The 27,153-nt window shown below is 37.5% G+C and overlaps 1 protein-coding gene across 2 annotated transcripts; it reads left to right on the forward strand.

Moving 5' to 3' along the window:
* On the forward strand, positions 1-25,160 carry ZNF366 (zinc finger protein 366). Of its 2 annotated transcripts, none has more exons than XM_040539895.1 (4): positions 1-169; positions 17,540-17,610; positions 20,391-21,713; positions 23,939-25,160. In XM_040539895.1, exons 3-4 carry the CDS (start codon positions 20,415-20,417, stop codon positions 24,161-24,163), a joined length of 1,524 nt encoding a protein of 507 aa, XP_040395829.1. In that variant the 5' UTR covers positions 1-169; positions 17,540-17,610; positions 20,391-20,414; the 3' UTR covers positions 24,164-25,160. The 2 variants fall into 2 exon arrangements, with proteins under 2 accessions (XP_040395829.1, XP_040395830.1); XM_040539896.1 differs by lacking the exon at positions 1-169 and adding an exon at positions 1,005-1,505.
* Positions 25,161-27,153: the final 1,993 nt, after the last annotated feature.

Genomic DNA, 27,153 nt, shown 5'->3' on the forward strand with positions numbered 1-27,153 from the left:
CTTTCTTAAGTCATTTGAAACACTGTCCCTGCTAGTTTTCTAAGTTACTGCAATCTCTGCACAGGGGGGGAGAGGGAGAGAGAGAGAGAGAGAGAGAGAGAGATCACCAACATGAGAGCAGGTAGAGAGTTTAGATTTAGGGTAAGATTCCTTCCAGCTTCAACAACTGGTAAGTTAAGTAAAAATGCTTTTATGGTTAACTCTTTAGAAGTGTGATATATATATATATATATAATTTTTAATATTTTTTTTTTTAAGAAAAGACATTTATCATGTACACCTTTAACTGATAAGAAGATAATCGTATGCATTGACAAGCAATATAGTAATTCTACAGATGTCTATAGTCTGTTTTTTTAGATACTGGTCATAATAACATGCATTTTAATCAGTGCAGGGAAGAAAATGTTTTCCAGCGAGGCTGATAATATTCATAATATAATCTGCTGTGTATTTTGTATGTAGGACTTCTCCTAGGAGAATCTTGTTACAGGCTTCACTTACTTTACCCTGACTGTTTCAGCAAGCTTCACTGGGCCATTGCTAGAATAACGAGAGAAGCTGTGTCACATGCAGATTGATGTACTTCATGTATCATCTGCCCCTCCTGAAGTCTGCACCAACCTACCAACCTGTGCTACAGTGAGAGTAGTTTTTTTTTTTTTTTTCCTTCAGATATATTGTGTTTATGATTCCATGTGTTTATCTCTACTCATCCGTCTATATGAATAGTCTAGAAACAGTGACATTTTAGATGTGCTAAGACAGTTTCAGGTTCTCACATAAAAAAAAAAAAAAGAAAGAAAAAGAGGTTCATGTTGCACAGTAAGTAACAACATCAAGGCTGATCGCTAGCATCAGTAATAGAATGGATTCGGGTGTTGTCTGCTTATTTGTCATCTGTATTGCTGTAGATACAAATAGGTGGTTTTTGTTTTTGTTTTTGTTTTTGTTTTTGTTTTTGTTTTTGTTTTTGTTTTTCTTGTCAGGCATAAATGTAGCAGAACTATCAGAAGCAGAGCATAAAATGAGTGATTGAATGTAAGAGTATGTTTCAAGTACTGGACGAAAAAATCCTCTCCCCATGCTTTTATAAATGCAGAATGCAGTGGTGGGGAGAGAACGGGGACAGGTGATCATTTCTCTGCAGAAGGGAGAGCTTGGTCATCTTCTGACCTAAGCTCTCTGAAGTGTAGGATCCTCCAGAGAATGCCCAGAGCCCAGACAGCGCAGCCCCAAATGGTGGGCAGGCATCACAGAGGGTGGGCAGGCATCGCAGAGGGCTGGCAGGCATCCTGAGCGGCCCCAGTTCCGCTCCTGATGCTGGTCCTGGACCTGGTCCTGCTCCCACCGGGGCACCTGGGCTGCGCTTCCATCCTGGGACAGCCCTCTGCTCTCACCCCTAGCTCAACAAATGAGTGGAACAGACTTTCTTCCCCCTCTGTCTGTCTGCAAGTTTTTCCACAGGAAGGAATGATCTACCCCAAATTCAGCCCGATTCCTGGGTAAGTTGTAGATTCTCTTCACTCTAGGAGCATTAGATGGATCCGGCCACAGGAGGTGTAAATAATTTGTTTCTAGAATGCGGTAGCTCAGCATTTGGTCTCGCTCGGACTATTTTGGCACCAGTTGTTAGGCTTACTGGATGATACTTAGCCCACAGAGAATTCTCTGCTAATAGCAAGAAAATGCCACATCTTGCCATGAAAACCACTTGCCACATCTGCTACTTAGCATACCTGGGATTATGCTTTGTCTGGCTAGTATTGATTCATATTAAGTAGAGGGCTTTGACAGATGTTTTGACAGTTACATGTCAAACACGTGGACACCCACTTTTTAATTCCAGTGGCAAAAAGAAGGATCTCCAAAACATTCAAAAATATACAGGCTCTGTATTTGGAAATCACTGCGTTACTCTGTTGTGTTTTCCTCAAACTGCAAAGTGTTACTCTAGATTGCAATCAGCTCTATGTGTTGATTTGATTAGTTCAGAAGTTCAGTTTACATTGTAGGTAAGAGCCAGTTGCTGCATTTAGGTACAGATGTTGGTTTTGAAGATATGAAACATTAATATATTCTTTATTAGGACCATGCATATGATAAATTTATTCTCTGAGAGGCTGTAAAAAGGAGGAGATTGTCTGAAGTACATAAAATACATGTTCTCATGTTCATATTAGGTGGGCAAGAGCAGATAATGTCATTTCTAAGCCCATTCCCTAAAAATAAATATACAGAAAGATCATTTTAATAGGAAAGATAAATAATTTGATAATGAAGATCAACCCTGATCTTTTAAGTTCATTCTTAGATTTCATCTTTCAGGTTTCTTTTTCCTTCAAATAATACTTTTTCTTCAGTCATTTGGAGCTTATTTGCTTTCGTGTTATGTATTTATTGTTAGGATAACTGTAACGTGGTTTAGTATAATGGTAGTTTGTACCACTACTATCTTTCTGGAGGGGTCAGGAAGAGAGACTTTTGACTGGTGTGTTATCCTTATCCCACATGTTTCAGATATTTACAAGCATAGAAGGGTATATTCTGAGCCTAGTTTGAGTAACGATCCACCACCAGCTTAGTACAAATGAAATGTTTGTGAAATTCTGGTTACTCACCTCAATGCTATTAAAAAGAATAAAATTAATTGAAGCAATAAACCAAGAATAAAAATAGAGATGTTCTTGTTTATTTTACTTAAAATCTTATTACTGCTATTGCTAAGACCCATATCTATGTAGATAGCACACAAAAGTAAGAAGTCACTCAGTGTATGCATGTCTTATTGTTAATATTTTCTCGTATACTTATATAAAACCATTATTTTCAGATCATTTTTTCTCAACTATAAGGAAATATAGGCAGATTTTTGTTTGTTCTGAGAAATAAGTAAAAAAAAATCATTATATCAATGATGGCAGCAATGATATGGAAAGAATTTTTAGCCTACGGAAATCCCAAGTTAACAGGTCTGATTTGAAAAGCACAGAAACTGATAGAAGCCTTTCAGTAAATGTCAATTTTCCTCTAATAGTTAGGACAGATTATTGAATGGTGAAAAACGTTGAGACTTTGTGTTTTGGATGCAGAATACTGACATTGAATTACTCTCACAGTAACATTTTGGAGTCTCCAATACAAATTTTTGACCTGGAGGTTTTTAATCTTTGAATTTTAATGATTTTTTACTGATTTCTCATTCTTTCAAACAAACACACAGGTAAAAGCTTTAACAGTGACTGGCAGATACAGTTGGACAGAGAGGCACCACGTACATCCTACAGATGCACTTATTGGCATGTCTTTTAGGTGATTCTTTTAGGGCAGACAGACATGCATTATTTAGAATGGAAGAGCCACAGAGAGATGAATCACGGTAGCAACCCAAAACAAGCCTTGTATACAGAGGTGGAAGGGTATGGATTACCCCAGACAGCACTTACTGTTTCTAATCTTTGATTTTACAAAGCCTCAAGGAAGCAGAAAGGCATCTCTATCTGAATGGACCACTCCACTCACACAGATATGTCAGTAGAATATTACCCTGACAGATAAAAGCGGTAAAAGCTGCATAAGATAATAGGGGTTTTGTGTGATGATGATTTAAGGATGCATGTCAATCAAATTGTAAGGAAACGTCTCTTATTAGTTGATCAGAAATGATTCATACTTTCTAAGCACTAATGCCTGTCCCTCAGTAGTAATAGATCTAACAAGACAAACTACTCTTTCAAACAGACCTTACAACTGCTGTGTAGACCACTATAGTCTGATGGACTGATTTTATGCCTCAATAAATGTTTTCAATATACCAGCTATTAAAAGCAAAAGAACATTTTCTTCCTAAATGCAGTTTTTTTCCCCATTTTACTTTAACATTCACAAAGACCACTGAAAATGAACTTGGGGAAGAAGAACTATAGAGACAATGTGAAGATTTAAGGTGACTCAGGGCTATCCTCTTTCTTGTTGGAAAACTGATATTCTGAAACTAAGACTGCAGTTCTCCAACACTGTAATAGTTTCAGTGGAATTTTAAGCGTGATGTTTAGACATTCACCCAAAGAAGAGGTCTAAGTTAATAAAGTTAATACTTATCTGTTACTTAAAAAATACATTGAATTTCATGATGTCTGTCTGTTGTTTGTTTGTTTTTTTTGGTAAGGGCAAGGTATGACAGGCACCATACCTTGTTACCTAGCTTATAAAATGCTAGTGATCCAGTAAGAAATATTATTTAATCTTTGTTTCAGTTCCTACTAAGATTAATATTTTTGTGACTTGTTTTTCTAAAATGAATGGTTTTATACTGGTGTTACCCTGACCCTGATAAGGCATACATTTTCCTTCTGAACTAACAACACTTAATGTGTTGTAAAGAATTTCAATGACACTGGAAGCAGTTGAGCTAAGTAATCAGATATGAAAAGAAAATATTTTCATGCTTTGAAAGTTATGGAAAGAAATTATACGAATACTTTTTTTTTTTTTTTTTACTTTCATTCCTTGTTTCTTGCTTTGTATGTTAGAAAGACACACTATTAATTATTTGAATCAAAGAAAGAAAAAGCTATTATTCTTGCTTTCTCTCCCCTTCTTTTTCTACTATGAAAGCAAAAGCACAGAAACATTTCCTTCTACTTTGTGGATTTGCATGAATTCATGCGTATGAATTTTGGTTTGACTGAAAAGAAACAACTTAGGACAAAAACTGTGTTTCCTGAAAACGTATAATATTCATAAAAAGTAAACCTGCAAGCATCCAGCTTTCCAGCTCCTCATACCTTTTAGAAACATGAGAAATCAGTGAACACCGAGAAAAGAAAATGTTTGTTGAATTTGAAGGCTAATTTAATTACAAAAAGCTGCAAGGTAAACTGAGTCTCATACTTTGATAACATTGCTTTTCTCTAATGAATTAGAGAAAGGTACAACTGAACTGAAGTTAAAAGCAATATGAGCAGGGTCATACATTTCCACCTGTTATTTTTAGGTGTTGTACTATGAGAAATGTGAATGTGCAGCAAGCAGGCATTAATTATTCACTCCTCTGTTTGGAGGCCTGGTGAAGAATAGCAACCACTTAATTTCTCTGCATAGACAGAACTTCACAGGATGGTGTTTACAGGGTGGAGGAGCTAAGAGAAGCAGGTGTAGTGTCTCTAGGATGGGATCAAACGTCTACACCTCTTATCATGGAGCAGCTCATTCTTCCTGGGCCAGGTACTAGGTGCTCAGAAAAGCAACAGTGTTTTGGCTGGGAGTGACATTCACCAGTTCATTGCTATTCCCTAGCTGTGCAAAAGCCACTTACGCTTTTGCCTTCTGCGGACAGAATTGCAATGTAACTCAGACTCCTTTTACAGTGATGAAATTCGTTTTGCTTTGTGGAAGTCTCTATGCTGAATATGCTACTATTCCTCTTGGAAATACATGATTGAACAACAAATATTTCACAAGGTTTTTGAAACTGGAAAGAATCTGTGCTCTTAATAACATCCAATATGCTAAATTTAAACCAAATTTAAATAAACCCACTCTAATGATATCTGGGAAGAACACATTGTGGATTATAATTACTATTTCAGGTTTAGTTGTCTCTCTAAGGTGCTTTCTAAAGCAAGTATCCCCTTGTTGTTTCACCTCCAGATGAAAATTATTTGAAACTGCTGTTTGAAAAGGGAGTGTCTTTCATGTAACAATTCCAGGTAGTGGAATATTTTTCTACCTGTCTACTTTTTCTTTCAAGAATCTAGAAATAAGTGTAATTACAAAAAAATCAGGAAATGAACAGAAAAGAGATGACATGTTTCTAGAGCATCCATCAGCTTCCAGGGAACAGGCAGAACTTGTTGAACTGTCTGATACGCTGAAGCCCAGGCTTCTGCCCTGGTGCAGATTTCAGAAGACATGAAGAGCATCCTATATTAGTCCAAATGATAGGGTGAGCGGAGGGGCAGGCACTGAGCTCTGCTCTCTGGGGACAGCGACAGGACACCAAGGGAACGGCATGGAGCTGGGACAGGGGAGGGTCAGGCTGGATGTTACGGAAAGGTTCTGCACCCAGAGGGTGGTCGGACACTGGGACAGGCTCCCCAGGGCAGTGGTCACAGCACCAAACCTGCCGGAGTTCAAGAAGCATTTGGACAATGCTTTCAGACACATGGTCTGATTTTTGGGTGGTTCTGTGTGGAGCCATGAGTTGGAATAATGATCCTTTTGGTTCCCTTTCAACTTAAGTTATTATATGATTTTATTCAAGACCCAATGTTGTTTTAGGCTGAGTTTACTATTTGCTGTTGTCCTGTAATAGGAATTATAGAAAGCTACAGAGAAACTGCTGGAAAAATAAGTGGAGCAAAATGTGCTCTTAAGGTTATCTGTAACTAAAAATTATCCATTTGTAAATGTGCAGGAAAATATTATTTCCTGTAACATCACAGCAAGAAATAGCACTAGTGTGAATATTAGATAAAACTGGTCTTCTGTGTAGCGCTCCATTCACAATATGAAGTCACCAAGGTTCCCAGAGATGTTATATGTCTGTTGGTAGCGTTTTGTCAAGATGCTATGGAAGCAGTCACTTGCATTAGAGAATTGGTGCTGGATGACCCCTCCTCCAGATCGCCTATACTCTGTGCCAAAAAAAAAAAAAAAAAAAAAAAAAAGCAATCAAAGCCTTTTGATCTCAAAAACGTTAATTTCTTTTTTCCTGTTCCACAAAAAGGAAAACCCTTCTAACACTACCCACAGATAAAGAAATGTCACTGAGTAGAATCTGCTGGATTCTGTAGGCAAGTGATCAGGACTCAGGGTTCCCTTTAACAACTAAACAACTACAGAGATTTTCACTAGCTTGTTCACTATCAGACATAGAAAAAAACAAACAAACATGCACAAGCTCTCAGTGGAAGTCACTGAACATGATTGGGCCAGCCAGTCACAACGTGGTTCATATAAATGTTTACCCTTGGGTACTGTCCCACAGCCCATTGCCTGACATTTAGTAAGAATGAACTCACTTGCCATTCCTACTAAAATACAACAAAAGTTCCTCTCATATCTGCTTTTTGTACATGGCACTTGGCTTGATTTTCAAGAATAAGAGTTCTGAATAGAATGATTGTTTCAAACTTATGTCAAGGAAAGGATTGAGAGAGTTATATTAGAGTCACTTTGGTGTAATGGATTTTTGGTTTCCTTTTTTCTTGTGATGAAAATATGAATTGAGTTGGTAACCAAAATAAGTCTTTGTCATCAAGAATGGTGATTAGTGTTAAAGTGGAAATTTCACATCTCAGACTTCAGTGTTCATTTCAAATATCAATGTTGACTTTTTTTTTTTTTTTTGGCAAAAATTAATTTTTTATTTGTTTGTAGCTCAAGTCTCTGTTCCAGTATCTGCTGATGACATTTGGCTATGTCTGAGCTGCCATTCCCACTCCATATGCTAGTTTATTGAATTCAGTAAAGCTGGCATTTTAAATCTGTTTCAGTTTAAAATAATTAACCTCAAGAATTTCTCCCTTTTAGTTGATTTACACAGGAGCTTGTTTTCCAAGGATCAAAATCACAGAAGCTATACAAAATTTGTTTTAAATTTCAGATCTCCTTTAGGATGTGGCAACAAACTAGCACTTATTTTAAAATGTTCATCAAAGTTAACAGAATAATTAAGTGCTATATGCTGGATGAATTTTGGGGGATCAGAGGGACAAAAGCATTTGCTTCTTGCTATTTGCTTCTGGCAATGAAGAAGATTCAAGTTTAGCATCACAGATGAAGGGAAAGCCAGAGGGGATGTTACCTTAAATTACTTCCTTGGAGGCATATGATAGTCAAGAATATAATTTTGTACTGAGAACTAAGAACAATGCTCACTAAACAAAATAAAATAAATTGATTTTTAATTGATTTTAATTGATTTAAATAATGAACCCTCATTTGAATGCAATTGTGAGATGTACATGAAGATGATTTTTCTGAACAATAAATACATCTTTTAGTTCTGCATGGTTTGAATGCTTTAAACACAGATTTGGAAAACAATGCGCTTAATTCACAGTGGAGACATATCACAAGTAGTTGCCTCCCAGTGCCCCAGTAATTTCCCTTAGAATAATGTTGAACTCTGTCTCATTGCCCACGGTTCTTGGGTTCTCTACTATTATTTGGGGTATCATGGAATAAACTCAATGGTGTCCTAGGAATGACACTCACATCTCTAATTCTTTTGCTATATTTCCTTGAAACTTCTGTTCAGATGGAAATTGCTAAGTCACTACTGAGCACCCTTAACTGGAAAGTATCTAGCAGAGTTTAATAGCGATTAATCTTTTTTTTTTTTTTTTTTTTTCCAACAAAGCAGCTTTTTCCAGCAAGAAAGTCTGTTTGAACTCAACTGAAACCAAATCTATTTATACTAAATGACTAGGAAAGCATCATCGGGAATTGCTTTTAAGGAACTGGACACCAAGGGAAGTGTTTGGTAGCAGACGCATTTTTCCTATATCTGTCATTTCTGGATGAAATCCTCTTCTTTCAGTTCTTGTAGGATAAAGTGTGTCTTACTGGAACACATAATAATTACTGCTTTATCAACCTTCAGTTTCACTATGAATTTTGATCTGTGTGAAACAAATTGAAAGAAAATAAAATATAAAAATATCTTGTTCCAGCTGATGACTAACAACATTCTCCACGTTTAATTAAAACTAGTTTTCATTAAAATATAACCTGTTTTGGAAACTTTGTATGAAAGCTCTCCTTTATTATACACTTTTCCTCTGCCTTTATCCAAGCATATGCACACATTTACCTGCTACTTTCTTTTTTGAGGTATCTGTTGCTTACGCATATGACATGGCAGAATTCAGAAGGTGCCGATGCTTTCTCATACATAACTGCTAGTGACATGGAAGCATGCCAGTGGGCTGGCTTGAAGAACCAGGACTGAAAGTGCCCCTCAGCTACCCTTCAAGATAACAAAGAGGTGGGAGGAGACCAGACCATCTCTTTGGCCTCCATAGAGGTGATAACAACACTGGGACTCCAGTAGGAAGGAAAGCTCAATCTATTTCCTTTTTAAAGGTCATAAATGCTAGTGAAAGGTTTATTTTCAAAACAACACCCCTAGCACAACAGCATGAGGTTATGGAAGGGCATACTTTTTTGATCATTCTTATTTTGAGTGTTCTGCATAGATCCATTATTTGTTTTGAGGTAATACTACAGTAAAGCTCTCTCTTCTCAGCTTCACTCTACCATACATAATGGTTGTGCTTTGTAGGTGGAAAGATTCTGTCCAAACTATGCTTTCAAAGACTCAACACTTTGTTCAACATTACTATTTTACCAGCAGATCTCCTTTATGCTTATATTATTTATTTGTTATTCAGTTCACCCTGTCTCATATCTGATATTCAGAAAAAAAAATCCTAAACTTCATTAGTGCAATTTGATAACTTTCCAGAGGAAAAACTATTTAATACTTAGATCCCATTCATCAGCCACAATGCACAATTTTAATTTGCAATGCAGATATGGAAGTAGACAGGAACAGGGATGAAGTGATAGGACTTCTATAAACAGTGATTAAAGTGACTTCACATACTTTATAAAGTCAGAGGCAGATCCCATGGTTCCAGCCTGTAACATGAGAACTCTTATCAAGTTAAGAAAAGGAAGAAATATATCTTATTGACATCACTATATAGTGGCCAAATCCCAGATCCTGATCTCAGCTACTCACCATTTTTTTTCCATAAAAATTTCAGTACGACATGATGAGACCAGGCAAAAAAATTAGGAGAGTTACTTAGGAAGAATTAGATCATCTTCAGAGGTCCCTTCCAGCCTCAACATTCTGTGATTCTGTGATTCTGTGATTCTGTGAGTAGTTAAAACCAGCTGGCCAACCTGTCATTCTTTCTAATAACTAGTGATAGTAGAATCAAGATACATTTCCACACAGTCTTCTGGCACAAGTTAAGCTTTGCACAACTGAAGCTCTTCTAGTGTATGTGCTCCTGATGCCACTGTCCTGCCCAATCTGTTCTTGTCAGCCCTGAAGTTTGCACAGGGTCTGGAAATTCAGTATGCCTATGCCCAAAAGCTTTTGGGGACCCAGTCCTTCAAAAATATTTATATGAAGCTAAAGATAGAACTGTGGTATCAAATACAGTGCAAAATATAACGACCATGAAGTGAGGAGACTTTGATTCATTTTCCTCCTCCCCCATGAGGATTTGGACTCCCATCCCTAACCCCTTAAGGGAGTACTCTGACTAGAGCCCAAGGCTGTGAGGCTATCCTGCTCTTTGTTGGCTATAGGAGGATGCTCTAACGCCATTGTCCATTACACAGCCAAAAATGCAAATGCCCACTGACAGGGGAGTAGAGAGAAGTCAGGAAGGGTAGTTGTGGGCTAGACTCCATCCTCTCTACTCCATAGACTCCATCCTCTCTAGAGGTAGCTCTGGGACCCTCCTCATGTGTCTCTTCTGGAGAAGGTTTATTGAAAAACTTGGAAGTTTGAGGTACTTCACCCTACTGGGTGATTGCACTTATTTCTTGGCTACATATTCAGCTTCCCATGTTTTTTTTTTTTGTTTTTCTGTGTTGCCCTTTCTCTGCAATGCTAAACCTCCAGAAGAAGTCACTCAGGGTACAGTGTGGTTGAGCACAATTTGCTAAGGTACTTTCTTGGACTGGAACATTTTCAGTATAAAGACTGATTTATCCTCATCTCCAGGGACTCACCCTTGCTGGATTCACTCTCTCAGAAAATATGCCCTTGCTTTTTTGTTTTCTTTTTAAAATAGACAAAATTAGCCTGGGGTACCTAAGACAATTCTTCTTGACCTAGCACATGCATGCCTTCAAAAATAGCTGAGTGCCACATGCTGGTTAGTGTTTTTGAGGCAGTAGTTCACCACTAGGTAACCTCGTGACCTTCAGTCACAGTATGAATATATTTAGCTTTCTTGTTTTCTTGAAAAAAAAAACCACAACAACAAAACAGGCTTTGCACATCGAAAAATGCTAACCAATACAGACTATGCAGTTCAATAGTTATCAGCAAAAATGATCCAGCTGTACAGTGGCAAAAGATCAGTTTCTAAAGATGGGAGAAACTGAAAGAGGTGTGATGTTTAGGGGTGGTTGGGAGATGGAAAGTGGGGCATGAATGGAGTGACTTGCAGTATCCACGGGCTTCACGGGTCTTTAAGGAGAGAAATAGAACTGTTTCAGAGAGATGTACATTAGAAGAGTGCAAGTGGACATGTCTACACCCTCTCCTCCTGCACAGTGCAGCTCTCACTGTCCTGACGCTTCCCTGAATCTCTGAAGGCACAAGACACTCCATCAAAGCTGTCAAAGATACCTCACTTCCCCAGGACACTTACCTCTGTTACTTATCTCTGTACATCCCTCAGCACACCAGAAAAAAAAAAAAAAAAAAAAAAAAAGCCCTACGTTTTTATACTAAGTACCTTTAGTCCAAATCCACCCTTCATGGAAGAAAAAAAATAAATCTGAAGACACTATTCTTAGGTCAGGGAACTTCTGATCCCAGAGAGCTGGAGGCCCAAAGACCATGCTGGGAAGTTGTCACTGTACCTTTTCCTGTTTCTTATATTCTTCACAAGACCTTGGTTTAGCTCTTTACTACCCAGAGCTGATATGGCTGTTTTTACATCCTCTTGCATCTCAACAACATCTAATTTTTAGGCTACACTGAACAGATATCTGTGGAGGGAAAAAGAAAACAAGAATTTGGGCCAGAATTAACCCTGCTGTAGCAGAGGTGGGCACGGCTGTGCTGTGGATCTAGGGCTAGACATCGGCCAGCAAATGGCTATTCTCTCCCTCCCCACCCAAACATAGCCTTGAATGCTCTGTTGGTAGCAGAGAATTGGGGAGATTAAGGTGTTCAGCTGAGGACATATGATCTTTGTCCCTTTAGACATTTTTAGACTTCATAATCTTCTGTACCTTGCAGGATCACACCATACATACTTGTGGTTTGGGGTGTAACCAGCTAACATTTCGAAGCCTGTGAACTTAACATCCACTTCATTATCCAGGTTATCTATGTGTTACTGGCCATTTTAGCAGATAGAATAGAGAAGCAGAGAGGGTGTGAACCACAGATGGAACAGAGAAGTGATGAGGGAAGGAAACATAAGAGAAGAACTAAGAAAACTCACAAAGAGGAAGAAAAAAGAGAGAGAAAGGAGGATAAGGAAAAGAAATAAAAGCCAAAAGAGCAGCAAGCCTAAACTGTATTCAAAAGTCACTTCTTATGGATACTGAAGTGATTAAAGATGATCCATAAGGGTAAAGTACTGCTAGGATGCTAGGGTCATTACCAATACAGTATTGCAGATGTTCAGTGGTTAACCCAGTCATACTGCTCTGTGACCTCCACCCAACTGTCTTGTTAGGCAACTGAAAAGCAACAAAAAGATGAGAATGATAGCAAAAGTTTGGCTAAACTGAGGACAAAACATAAGTAGTAATAAGAGTGAAAACAAAACATTTTGCCAAACTTTTGCAATGAGAACAGACCACTCATATTGGATGGAAGAAGAATACCTACAGCTACCTCCCTACTGCACCTGGCAATTTTCTTTGAATCTAATCAATGTCACCACTGAAAAGCAAATTATGCAATAATACTACCCTGTGCAATAATACCACTCAATAGACATATCTGATGCCACCGGTATGCCCTAGCTTTTGGCAGGGTAGGTGGTAGGATTGTTCCAGATTTTCAGCAAAGGAAATCTCAAATCTAATTAATATTTTCAATTTATTATCAAAACAAAAAATTATATGTAAGTTACAAAAAAAAAAAAAAAAGAAAGAAAGAAAAAAAAGATACATTTATTTTTATACTGTTTTGTGCCTTTTATCTACTATAAGAGATACCAAAGTAACTATACTCCTGTAAATTGCTTATAACATCTTGCTCCCTGAAAACTGAGTAGAAAAATAAGTTGCACATATACCTAAGATGATTCCAAAAGCCACTCTAGCAGCAATGCAGGCAAGATGTTTCCCAAACATTTGTATTTCTAAGCTAAAATAAAGAAAAACGATGTAAATTAAATGTTAAAATTTGGGAATAACAAAGATGAAGTTCAAACAAAGCAGGGAGCTCTTGCACACCTTGCTGAGAGACCCATTTCTTTACATTTGTATGACCTCCCAGACTACAAAAATGCAGGTATGTGGCTATAGGAGCTCCTAAAGCAGACAGAGTATCTAAAATGATCAAACCTCAAACAAGCCAGGAAGATATGCCAAAACATAATCACTGAAGGAAAAAATAATAATTAAGGATAATATAATATATACGAGATATCTTTGAAAGTTCAGTTTTGTTGCAGCTGTTTACTGTGTCATGTTCAGCACTTTAAATGTGTCAGATTTTTTAAATCAGTTAAGATTCTTAGGTGTGTAATTGTATGATTTCCATTTTTTGTTTGAAAAGGTTTCTGTCTGTTAACACTGTCTCAGGATGGCAGTATTACTTTTCATATGTATACACTGCATTTACCAAAAGTATCAATTTTTGGTCATGGTGTAGATGGCTCCATATCCCATTGGACAACAAAACCATAACAAATGGCATGGAAAATCCTGATCGATCATTTTCAGAGTTCATTGGAAATCTTGCCATAAACTATACCGAGCTCTGAATTACGTCCTATTAAGAGCTACCAAAGCTATTAGTTTTAATTGCTAAGCATTTACTGAGACAAATATGTTTTTGCTGGAAAGAAGAAGTTTTATCCTGAAGCCTGATATCAGCAGATGAAGGTAATTTCCCAGGGAGAAGTGAAAAGACACTGAGCTCCTTAGTACTATCATATTGATGTAGGAAGAAAAAAACTGATCTCATCCACTTCTCATTTTCAGTTATTCCAGACCATTTTCATGAACAATTGTTTACTTGCTCCCAATTCCAATTGTATTAATGATGGCAATACAAAAGGTGAAGAAATATATGGCAATACCTTCATCTTGGTAGTTATCCATTTAAGCAGACATATCTGTCTCATAAAAGTGGAACAAGAAGCTGTATCTCAGAATACAATTAAGAGATGATTAAACCATGGACTTAATCTGACACCAGATCTACTTGAATGTGAGAGAGAAAACAAATATTTGTAGAAATGGTATTGAAAAAGAGTTGACCAAACTCCACAAAGTCTATTATTCCAAGTTCAAGCCTATTATTTTAAGTCTTCCCCAATATTTGTGTGTCCCTAATCAGTATCTGCACTCATTGATTTTGGATACTTTCCCTAAATTCATGTTTATTTTTGCAAGGTAATCCAAATTTTTGCCTCCTCCCCCTACACTTTGTGGCAAAAAAAGCGTTCTCATATTTTAAAATGTAGATGATCTTTTACATTAGCTTCAAATAATACAGCATAAGGACTTCAGGCTGATTGTATATTAACATATAATCAATCTGTATATAACGTACTCAGCTTGTGTACTCACTTTGAATATATTACTATATACTCGGTATATGTTAATGGAGCACATTTTTCCAATTTGTGTGCAAGAATATGTGGACATTGAAGCCAGAAAAGATGGATGAAAAATAAATTTTCCACGGGCTTCTTTAATGATTAAGAGTGTAAGGTTGGCTCTGATTTTAGAGAAATTCTGGTTTAGATTTGAATACGATATTTACCTCTGGCCTTCCTCTAGTAAGTACAGTCACTAAAGCCTAGAGTAAATAAAATGCCTTTATTTGAAAAAAGCTGTACAAATAACCAGTTATCAAAGAGCAGTGATAGTTTGAACCAATATCTAGAAAGCTTAGTATTGAAATAACTCTAAATCTTTTGAGCATGTTTACAGCTTTTTTATTGTTCACGGAGGCAGTACCTACAAATAACAAGGCAGTACCTACAAATAACAATCTGATTGTACAAGTGACAAGCAGATGCATGGATTTTACAGATACAGAAAATATCATAATCTAATCCAACTATTTACTCAACACAGGCCAAAAAACAGCAAAACAGATGAGAGACACTTGAAAACTAAAGGTTAAAAATCCACTTCATTATTTTCCACTCTGAAATTATGAAACTCCCAAAAGAAAAGGAAATGGGGAACGGCAACGTTATTGTTCACTCATACACACAAAGCAGCACAAAAGATATGAACAAGAAAAAGGAAAGAAAAAGGGGCTTATGGAAGGTTCATGTTGCCATTGAAGGAAACTAACAGGGAAAATCTTAACGAGTGATCAGATATGTACCAACTAAATATTACTTGATTACCAGTAATGGATATATTCACATTTGTATAGGTATTCCTGGGATTTTCAAAGTCTGACAAATACCTCAAAGAAGTATAGATTTGGTAGGGGACGCTGCTTCGCTGCTGAAATGTGATTAATTTCAGCATAGTAAAGCCCCATTAGTCAGATCTGGAGACTGATGTAAGTTTTGCATAAATAGCACGTGAGTGAAAAGTAAGTAAAGACTTTGGTGTTTAATTGAACAACTGTATGACTGAATACATTTAAAAACAAGACTATACTGAAGGGTGAACCAAATGAAGGAGATTCCATAAAACCTATTAAGCCATCCGTAATCATCTCTGTAATAACAGTTATTTTTTTGAAAAAAAATAATAATATGGTTGCTCAGGAGGCTCAAGCTCTTCAACTGATCAACTTTGGCCCAAGAAATCTATAGAGTGTTATTTGTCAGTGATCCTCACCACATCCTATACAGGAACAGATGTTAGATTTCATTCTTTTCTTATAGATGCCAATCTTTCAGGCCCCAAGAGGAAACTGCAGTCATAGAGGTTCATCAAACACAGAATATCTCTTCCAGCTTAAACTGGCCTGTTCAGCCACTTTTAAACTTCTTACAATCTCTTCTCTTTCACCTTCATTTGAAATAGCAAACACAAATGCAAACCTTGTACTAATTAACCTGTTTCCCCTTGTTAGAAGGTACATATCACTCTCACACATCTTGGTCTCCTTTTTTTTTTTTTTTTTTTTTTTTTTTTTAAAATTCCACTGCCCAAGAAAAAAAATCAGAATAGTAGTAGTCTGTATTTAAGCTGGAGCAGCTTCATAGCCTCACATTTGTATTGCTGGGCTTATTATTATTCTATAGATAGAAGGCACTTTCATACAGGAAGCAGAATCTTGGTTCTCCTGAAGTCTAAAGAAATTTTACTGTTGACTTCAGCAGGGAATATTAACTGTGGACTATAACAATGAGTGTACTTGCAGAGTGAATAGCATGGTTTACACACTTTGTTTTGTTTTGTTTTGTTATCCTTTGTCTTTAGAAATATGATGGCTGGAAATGAGAAAGTAAATGGTGATTCATATTCTGTGTTAAAATCTCTTCCTCTTTCAGGGAAGTTAACATTATTAGCTGCTGCATAAATAGTCTAATTTGGAAATACCTCCACAACTATCTGAACTCTCTGTAGACCTTCTTTTCTGAAAGGTCATAGAAAAAAGCTTATTTGTGGCTCTATTTTTCAAAATAATGTATTTCAAAATACACTTACTTATGTAGACATAAAGATGTGTGAGTGTGCCTGTCTGTTCTGAAGAAATTATCCCTTTGCTCTGGAGAGTTATATCCCCTAGCTCTGGAGAGTTAGGTTTAGGCTTTTTAAATGTTTGACTGCCAACATTGCATGGAAACTTTTGTCTCAGGGAACTTTCCACACCAAATTTTCAAAACTGAAAAGCTGGGATACTGCAGATAAAAGCTAGAATGTTTAATGTTATCCATATTTAAACTGAACTCATCATTTAGAATCACAACACTGTTCTACATAGCATTCCATCCTAAATAACTAGGTGTTGAGCAAGGAAAGACTTTTGAAGTTAATGGCTGGACTTCATGATCTTGGAGGTCTTTTCCAACCTAAATGATTCAACGCCTTAAAGTGCTTATATAGGAAAAAATAAATAAATAAATAAATAAATAAAAATGTCCCTAGGAGATATTTAACACAAAAATTCATCACTTCCTACTCGCTTACTTATCATTAAGTACTAACATGAGATCAGCTACTCCAGAATCAGATAAAACAAAAATAATGGTAAAAGTACTATTAAGAGCTTAAAGTTCTGTACAGTAGTCATTTAGGACTCTTTATGTATGAGAGAACTATTTATTGCACAGTGGTCAAATCTGCAGTCTCTGTGGCGTTTCCTCAGGACTCACATTTTTATGAAATTAAATTCTGATCACAGTGAAGGTCGGTCTCAACTTTAAATTAGCAAAGGTTTGCTACCAACAGAAAAGGAGATGAAATGACAGGCCAGATTTAATCTTTTCTCAGAGGATTTCTACGATATGGGGCTTGGCAGTTCGGAGGTAAAAATAAAAGCAGCAAGATAATATGTTTTTAGACTGTAAATCTGTACATTTCCCCCCCTCTTGGATACACTTTTGTCTGATTATACATAACCACTCTGACTGTACTAATCACTAACTTTAAAAACTTTCATTTGTAGGCTTGGTCCCACAATGTGTGTAGCCATGGACAGCAGAATAAAACCATACACTCAGTGAAAGCCACCAAAGGTTAGTTGTGCATGGAAATTACTACTTTCTAGAAACTGCAAGCAGTTCTACAGCTTTTGCCATAACTCTGTGTTCCAGATAGATTGAAATTTTGCATAAAATAGACTGTGGAATAAAGGAGGAACTGGCAGCCAAGAGACAAGAGAGCAATTAGACAGAACTCACTGTCACTTCTGTGTATTTTTGGCAGCATTTCAATAACCTAACAAAGCCAGTAAATAACATAGCTGGGTTCTCAATTGCTGTGAGCTTTCTGAAGTGTTTTATACTCATTTTGCTGCTAAAGAATCAGAAACACAAGATGAAAGACATTTGAGGGACAAGCCCATACTTTGAAGGGGAGATTTTGATCTACAGGTATGTTCAAACTGTGTGAGTTTAATGTTGCTTATAATGAAATTTGAAAAAATACTTTTCCATTTTGGAAAGAAGTGGAATCTTTTTTGGTATTCAGAGGATTTCTTTCCACTTTTCCCTTTTAAATAAGTCAAGCCTTTGTATCTAAAGAGTCTTCAAGATCTACCTGTTCCTTATTCTGCCTAGGGAGTTAGAGTGACAAAGAAACATATCTGAATGCATACTCCCTAACAGTCCTCTCTGTTATGAAATGTGCATATACACATACACACATTTATATATATTAAATATGCATGTGCAAACACACACACATATATGTGTATATATATAGTGTGTACACATACATATGTTGAAATTCAATGATCTAGGGACAGAAAGTCACATCTTGGCATAGTTATTACATAGTTACCCTAGCTTTAGCTGACCCTAGGCTTAATTGGCCTTTCCTTTCCTTTCCTTTCCTTTCCTTTCCTTTCCTTTCCTTTCCTTTCCTTTCCTTTCCTTTCCTTTCCTTTCCTTCCTTTCCTGTTCCTTCCTTTCCTTTTCCTTTCCATTTCCTTTCCTTCCTTTCTTTTCCTTTCCTTTCCTTTCCTTTTCCTTTCTTTCTTTCCTTTCCTTCCTTTCCTTTCCTTTTCCTTTCCTTTCCTTCCTTTTCCTTTCCCTTTCCCTTATCCTTTCCTTTCCTTTTCCTTCCCTTTCCTTTGCCTTTCCTTTCCTTGTTTCCTTTCCTTTTTTTCCTTTCCTTTCCGTTTCCTTTCCTCCTTTCCTTTCCTTTCCTTTTCCTTTCCTTTCCTTTTTCCTTCCTTTCCTTTCCTTCCTTCCTTCTCTTTCTCTCCCTCTCCTCTCCTCTCCTCTCCTCTCCTCTCCTCTCCTCTCCTCTCCTCTCCTCTCCTTCCTCTCCTCTCCTCTCCTCTCCTCTCCTCTCCTCTCCTCTCCTCTCCTCTCCTCCTCTCCTCTCCTCCTCTCCTCTCCTCTCCTCTCCTCTCCTCTCCTCTCCCGCTATCCCAAATGTTTTAATAATCATCAATTTAGAGATCCTACAATTTTCCCTTCTTTGTTCCTTTTCTGTCCATTAATTGATCCCTTTGTCTAAAGTTTCCATCTTAAAGTTTTGTCACTGAATCTTGGTTTCACACAGTATTTCAAAGATAGTTTGAAAATCTGCTCTATTAAATGGAAGTACTCTGTTTGCAAGCAGGTTTTTAAGATGCCTTCTGTTGACTACAACCTAACTAGGTCACAGAGATGTTCTTTTATCTATCTTTAGGAGCCAGTTTATCCAGCATGGATCTTCCCAAAAAACAAAACATGAGTGTTTTTATTACTCTAAATACCTTCATACTCTCCACCCAACATTGCCAAGAATGGTGCTATAAATTGCGTCAACATGACACAAGTGATAGAGGGAAAATATGCCTACTTTTCCAAAGTAACCCCTGCTTGGTTTGACAGGTGCATGTACATAGACACAGGCATATACATATACACATTTGGATAAGACCACCAAGCTTTCTATACAATCAGTGGAATACAAAATTTTTGACAGAGGACAATTATTAATCTCCTTTGTCACACTGTAACATTAGAAAATATCTGAGCATTCTGAGGTGTCAATTATTCTGGAAACCTCAGTAATTGTTGAAATTTGTGCTCCTGCTAAGAATCAAACAAACAAACAAACAAAAAAACTTAGATTATGTCCATAATGCAGTTCAGACAGTGGTCAGAGGCTTTCCTCCCCTAAATCTGCCAGGTAAATATCTCTGGGATTAAAACAAAGAAAATAAATTAATCTCCACCTTCTTATTACAATACAAAGTGAGAGAAGCCAGGAAACACGGCACAAAACCTGATGGTACACAGTGTCCTTAGATCACTTGGCCATTGTTTTCTCTCACAGCAGCACATGCTAATGATACAAAGAAGTTTAAAGTTTTTGGCTTTGATTTTTCATGTCACAGCCATAATAAATGTGCACATTATTGTTTGTATTGCCATATCCTTTAGATGCACCGCCAATTTCTAGAGCCTGTGCATGTACAGCCAAGGACAGGACTTTGCCCACAAATAGCTTGGCTAAATTAAATTAAGCAGAAACATTGCCACACAGAATCAGCTGCTAAGTAGAGTGTCATGTTACAACATGTTTATGTTACAAAGATGTTGTATGAGTCAAACCTGATTTAAACCTCCATTAGCACCACAGGAAGTCCAAAGATTCTTTTTTTCTCCACTAGACAATTTAATTCTGCTTTAAATGTTCTTCATCTTATATGGGCCTAAGCAGGACGTTCTCAGTTGTATTTAATTAAAAAATAAAGCAACCTCCAAACCAATGAACTAGACAATAAAATGTTAACCCCAGGAGAACAGGAAGAAATAAATATATTTGTTTGTCTATCTGTTTGTTTGTTTTAAGGAAAAAAAAAAAAAAAGAAAGAAAGAAATATGATGAAGAACGAAGACACAGGTTTTAATGTGGACAATACACAAGCCTCTCCCTTTTCCCGCTGCCTGCAGCCACTGAGCCCTGTTACAAAGCCACACAGAACGACACCATTTGGTGAAGAATTCAGACAGCACCTCTCACATTTCCGCTATGGCCCTCCTCCTCTTGGAGACATGGAAAGTTTTCAGGGGTCCTTGGAAGGAGGGTCTCGGAAACGCAAGAGCATGCCAACAAAAATGCCTCCTTCTATTGCTCTTGAGGGTTCCTCATCACCACCCCACAGACCTGAAGATCAAAATGATATAGGGTCTTCCAGTCTTCCCTTGGTGTTTCAACAGCCAGTACAGCCCAAGTACAGTTCCCAGATGATTGACCTCTGCAACTTTGGTTTTCAGTTCTACAGAACTCTGGAGCATTTTGGATCCAAGCCCATTAAGCAAGAACCAGTAAAGCCTAACATGGCATGGCCCAGTAGTCCAGCATTCATGCAGGCTCCTTACCCTTATTATCCTAAAGTCCATCCTGGCTTAATGTTTCCTTTTATTGTGCCCCCAAACCTTCACTTCAGGAACCCCATTCAAATGAAAAGGCCTCCAGAGCCACCCTTCAGGAGGGCAGAAGTGAGAGAAAGTGGTGAAAATAAACAGAAAGTGGAAAGAGTAGATGTCAACCTTCAGATAGATGACAGCTACTACGTTGATGTTGGGGGTGAACAGAAACGCTGGCAATGTCCCATGTGTGAGAAGTCCTACACATCCAAGTACAATTTGGTCACCCATATCTTGGGGCACAGCGGCATTAAGCCACATGCTTGCTCCCGATGTGGCAAGCTTTTCAAGCAGCTGAGCCACTTGCACACTCATATGCTCACACACCAGGGCACGAGGCCACACAAATGCCAGGTGTGCCACAAGGCTTTCACTCAAACCAGTCACCTTAAGAGACACATGATGCAACACAGTGACATCAAGCCTTACAACTGCAGGATCTGTGGCAGAGGTTTTGCGTATCCCAGCGAGCTGAAAGCACACGAGTCCAAGCATGAGAGTGGCCGAGAGAACATTTGTGTGGAGTGCGGTCTGGACTTCCCCACCCTGGCCCAGCTGAAGAGACACTTAACAACTCACCGTGGCCCAATACAGTACAATTGCACTGAATGTGATAAGACCTTCCAGTACCCAAGTCAGCTGCAAAACCACATGATGAAGCACAAAGACATCCGTCCCTATATCTGCACTGAATGTGGCATGGAGTTTGTGCAGCCGCACCATCTCAAACAGCACTCCCTAACTCACAAGGTAAGCCATCACATGTTGTCTTCTCACCTTGTATCAGACAGTAGCACAAAGATTACAGAATGCTAAAGATCCACCTACCTCCTCGGAGGGCAGGTGACCAGTTTATAAAGCCTCATGCTGGCCATTTGCTGGCAGTAGGATTTTGTGCAGAGCAGAAGTCTTAGCAGTACTGGCAACAGTGGAACCTAGATGTCTCTGAAAATCTTAAGTAAAAACAGAAAAGTAAAAATAAGTTTACTTTACAAAAGTAAAAATGCAAAAACATTTTGTTATAAACAGGACTTCAATTAAACCACCTGTATTGCTTCCCATAATTGCGTTCACATCTCTGTTTCTGGGATTTATTTTCAGAATGACCTTCTGTGAAATAATTTGATTTTGCAGAGCTGTCTAACACCTAAAAGTTTTAACAGAAATTTTCTTCTGAAATATATATGTATTCTTTTGCTTCCCTTAATTGGGAAGTAGGTGGTATGCAGTAGGCTGTATGTACGCAGCAGAAGAAAGCATATTATTACTCATCAGATTTTGAAGAATCATTATAATGAGACATTTAGGGGGAAAAAAAAATAACCTAAGAAAAATTCCTGTTTGTGTAGAAATTATTCTAAATGCCAGTTAATGGAAGTGGACAAATAGGACCATAATCCCAGCCAATTTGTATCAAGTGGCAGTCTTACCATGGCTGTCAGTAATGACAGCTATGTCAGTTTTGACTAGGAGTAGGCTTTGGAACACATCCAGAAAACACCACCTAAAAAAATGTGAAAAATATAAATGCTCCATTCAAGAATGTCTGAAATTGTTATCCACCATTATAAAAATATGATAAATGCATAAAAAATTACATATTTTATAAAAATTGCTTCCAGTTTTGAGTATGTTTTTCCTTTAACACCTGAATTTTAGATTTATATGAAAAACATTAAACATACAGAAAGCTACAGCATTTCAGTCTTACAGGCACATTTTCTTTTGAACAACCTCTACTTCCACATTTGCTTTTTCTTCTTTACTATGCTATTACCATTTCTGCTCTCTTTGGAGATTCCCTGGTCTTTGGATTTACCATACAAAATTCTATTAATTTAAAACATGGTAGTTTTTTGTCATAGGAAATGCAATGTCCTTGAGCCTTTAGAGAGCTTCTGCTTCTTTGTCCACAGCTGCAGGTGGATTCAGCTGTGAACATAATTAACAGTACTTAGCTGCCCAAATGCAGCCTCAAATCAGATAGCTGGATGCTGAGAGTCGCTGTGGGTGTTCACAGTTTCAGACCTGCAATTAACTCTATAAAAACCACTGACTGGCACAAAAGAGACTGGCATTTCGTGTCTTCTTTGTAAATGTGGCCTGCAGGATGAATAATTGCTCTTGGCACTTCACTGGTAAATCTTCACTACTTGCAGCAAGTTATACTCAAATTCCTAAAGGGTTTAGTGGAAAATTCATTGATTTTTGTAGCATGTAAATGACTCTGAGAAGCTGGCAGTTAGATCATATATGTATGACCAAGAATACTTATCTGTTTATTGGTAAACTGATTATATGGTATAGAGAGTGACAGAAACATTCTGTAAACACCACGTAAAACAGGACAGAAACATCCTGTAAACACCCGATAAAACAGGTCACTCCATTATGGTTAATGCAAGTCCTGCAAAGAGTAAAAAGTATTTTCTCTTCAGTCAATATAATATATAGATCATTATTTGTTGATATTGCTTAACTACTTCTCAGCTATCTCTGATTATTCAATTGTTCCTTCAAAACAGGGATAGATCTTTGTTAGAAGCCAATGATGTTAAACTACCATAGTCAGGCACTTCTTCAGTCTCTTAACTGGTTAACTTTTATTCTTGGTCCACAAGTGTTCACATTTGACCAGTACCTTACATAAGCTGTAGAGAAGGAAAGAGAAGCTGTGCTATTGACTGTGTCTCATGGATTTGTAAATTTAGCAATGGAAACAAAACTCCTTATTTCATTAAGCTTAGATTTTGTTTTCCTTCTCTGCTTCTCAGACTCTTGTAAGAACTTGCCAAGAAAAAAATAATATATCCATTACTAGAGCAAATGATGTTAAAGGCAACATAATCGCTTACCTGCTTTGCTAATGTAGAATGAACATTTCATATATTGCCATGCTGAAAATGAAATGATCTACAAACTATTCCTCTTTTTTTTTTATTTTTTTATTTTATTTTTTTTTTCCCCTGTTACAGGGTGTGAAAGAGCACAAATGTGGAATCTGTGGCCGGGAATTTACTCTGCTGGCCAACATGAAGCGACATGTCCTGATCCACACCAATATCAGAGCATATCAATGCCATTTGTGCTTCAAGAGCTTTGTGCAAAAGCAGACTCTCAAGGCACATATGATTGTTCACTCTGATGTCAAGCCTTTTAAATGCAAGGTAAATGTATCTCCTTTGATGACAAAGGCATAAACTCACTGAACGTTTCTGGAATATTACCACCTTGTGATATGAAAGAATTAGAAAAACAAGACTTGCTAACACATTCTATGGCTATATTTAAATTAGCATAAAAAAGTCCAGTTTCCTTTCTTGATCCAGGTTCTGCTTAGGTAGCACAAAAAAAATGGAGTTAAATATCTGTGATTTACTCCCTTCCCCTTCAATATCAGTAACTTTCGTCCTGTAGTATTTTTTTTCCGCTTAGTGAGCATTTAAATGCCACTGAGGTTTGAGGACAAAAAACATACCTGACATTTGCCTAGTACAGCCACCCAAACAGAAGTTTAAGTGCTTAATAGCTTGAAACACTGACTAAACACATAGATCCTGCACCACACAGAGGACCATGGAAAAGCAGCAGCCAGCACTTCACACAGTGATGCTATGCAACAGTTCAGGAAAAGACTCAAAGAAAACCACAGCAAAACAGAACTGCAGAATGGGCCAAATGTAATTATCTGACTAAAATTCAAGGCAGGATATCAGTATCATAACAAATCAGCCTCTAAGACCATCTGGAAATGCCAGATTGCTACATTCCTCCAGCCCTTTGGAGGATGACATTCCCTTTCCATCCCCTCTTGCCTCTCATCCCAATAAACTTTGGAGGCCTTGGTTTTCTTGACTGCATCATCTCTAATATCTTCCTTATGAATTATTCATGTTTATTTTCTTACTCAGTATTAGACACTACATCTGTTCTCCTTGCTGTCTTTCTGGTTCATTACTGTAATCATACCTTGCGAAGCCAAAGACTGAGTTTTATTCCCACTTTGATCTGCTCTAAGAGGGCTGTAAATATGGAGAGGACCATATTACCCTGTTTACGCCTAAGTAACAGAAGATTGGTCTGGAAGCAATTTCTAGAACTTTTTCATTCAACATCTTTATGGAATTAAATATTTTCTTAAATTGAGTCTTTCATTTAGAAGCAAAGGAGGATGAAGAATTTGTAATGGAACAATTCTCTCTTGAAAACTATAGACCTTCAAAATGTCATAGGAAAATACTGCTTCCAGTAGTAGTGTTAATAGAAAAATATCAGAATTAGTATTTCTGAATTCTTCATTTTGCTTTGATAACATTGAAGTGTTTCACTTTGAAAAAAAGTAAAAACAAAGCCTTTCAACTTTAGCATTTTTTCATTTCAATTTATATCCTATTAAAATGTTATTTTCTGTACTAACACTTATTCTATATAGATAAAATAATTTTTGTTACTGAAATACTTGGGTAGTTCCATGCCACATCTGCTGGAGGCTTTCATTCTTTAAATACACCTGTAACCCTATGGCTTTTTTCCTTTTTGGTCACTCATCCTCTGACCCTGCACATTTCAGAAAAGAAAATCTATTGTTTGATAAGCTTTTCTGGATGTAGTATCTTCGCAGAATCATTGGAATCCATGCTATTTCTGAGAAATGTGTCAGTTAGCTGGAAGTTTGTGTTCATGCTAGGATTTGATGATGACAGGCTATTAAAACTTGGAGATGTTAACAGTGTGAGTCAGGAACTGGAGTACCAACAGTATGTTTTCCAGCCAGTAACAAAAGCTTTTTAGGAACACCTGTTTTTCTTATACATTTTTTAATTCTTTGTCCCCACCCAATATTCCTAGGAGAGAAGAAACAAGTAAGCACAGTGAACCAGCTTCATCTGTGGCTGTTGGTTTATGAATCAACATTAGTGTCCCTGAACTTAGTGAAGATCTTGCCAATAAGCAAAGGGAGAACCAGGGTTTGCTCTATGGCACTAGGAACATCCCTTACCTCCCCATCAGAGCCCTTGAAAGTCTCACAAGTATTTCTGGCTGGTATTCAGAGGGTTAAGGCAATGACCAGATAGCAGCCTTTTGGCACCAAGCTCCTCCTCGGCAGAAGGAAGGATATAGCTGTATGAACAGCCTGCTTAACAATGGCTCACATGTCCCCGGGGAACCGCCTGCAAATAGATTTCATCTTGCTTTCTCTTGTACTTTTCAAAGCTTCCTGTTTTCTCACGGTCCTTTTGGACAGTTTACAGTCTTTCTCCCTCTCCCTCTCTCTTTGAGGAAAGGAACACCCTTCTTATGAAGAAAGAAAAAAAAAAAAAAGAATGCAAGGGAAAGAGAGCACAGCAGTAGTCTTTCTACTTCACCACATGCAATGGTTTTCTTTACCTTTTTCTCACAGAAGGAAAAAAAGAAAGGAAAAAAAAAAAAAAAAGGAGGCTTTCCTGTGTGTCTAATCACAGCTAAGCACAGACTATCTGAAATGAGGGAGTAGCAAAGAGCTGTCCCTTCTGTTTCCGCATCCAGCTGCAGCCTGGATCTGTGTTTGATTTTTCTCTGAAGAGTGAACATCTCTTTAGCTCTTAAAGGCCTGAGTCCATGCTTCCTTCTTTATTCTTGTTTTAAACAAAATCACCACTTCTGAAAGAGCTGTACCAAATGGTTCAGAAGTGCTAATTCTGATTTGTAAAGGAAGCTCCCCTGAAATTAACAGTTGCTTTAAGCGATACAGTCAGTAATGTTCCAGACACATAATAAAGAATGTAATCAGGCTTTCTCCAGTGCAGCCAGCCAAATGCACTTCGCAGCAGAATTTTTGAACTCTCTTTCTAGTACTGTAAATATGTAGTTAAAGGTGAGCCTAAACAATTCTGGTTTATGGTCACAGGTCAAAATATCTTCTTTGCCAAGTAGGAAGTTGCTTACATATTTCAGATTAATTGGGCTCTGCTCTGGTGTTGAAGCAAGGTAGTATGAGACATATTCCATCTTCATTCCCATTTGGTAATGTTTTTTCAGAAGTTCCAGTCCATACTACTTCTGCCTATTGCTCATAAAATTGTGGGTTTAGATCAGGAGTTAAACTCAAAGAAAATATGAGTTATAAGTACTTTTGGAAGAAACAAAACAAGACTGACAAAGGTAGCAGGGTGATACTTCATGCAGCAGTTTAAGAAGACAAAGTCTATTG

Source organism: Cygnus olor, chromosome Z, assembly GCF_009769625.2.
Source record: "Cygnus olor isolate bCygOlo1 chromosome Z, bCygOlo1.pri.v2, whole genome shotgun sequence".
Lineage (NCBI taxonomy): Eukaryota > Metazoa > Chordata > Aves > Anseriformes > Anatidae > Cygnus > Cygnus olor.

Excerpts from the sequence above, each read along its gene's own strand:
- ZNF366 (XM_040539895.1), top strand. The coding sequence starts at position 20,415 with ATGATGAAGAACGAAGACACAGGTTTTAATGTGGACAATACACAAGCC. Across the intron at positions 21,714-23,938 it reads AGCACTCCCTAACTCACAAG|GGTGTGAAAGAGCACAAATG; the intron begins GTAAGCCATCAC and ends CCCCTGTTACAG.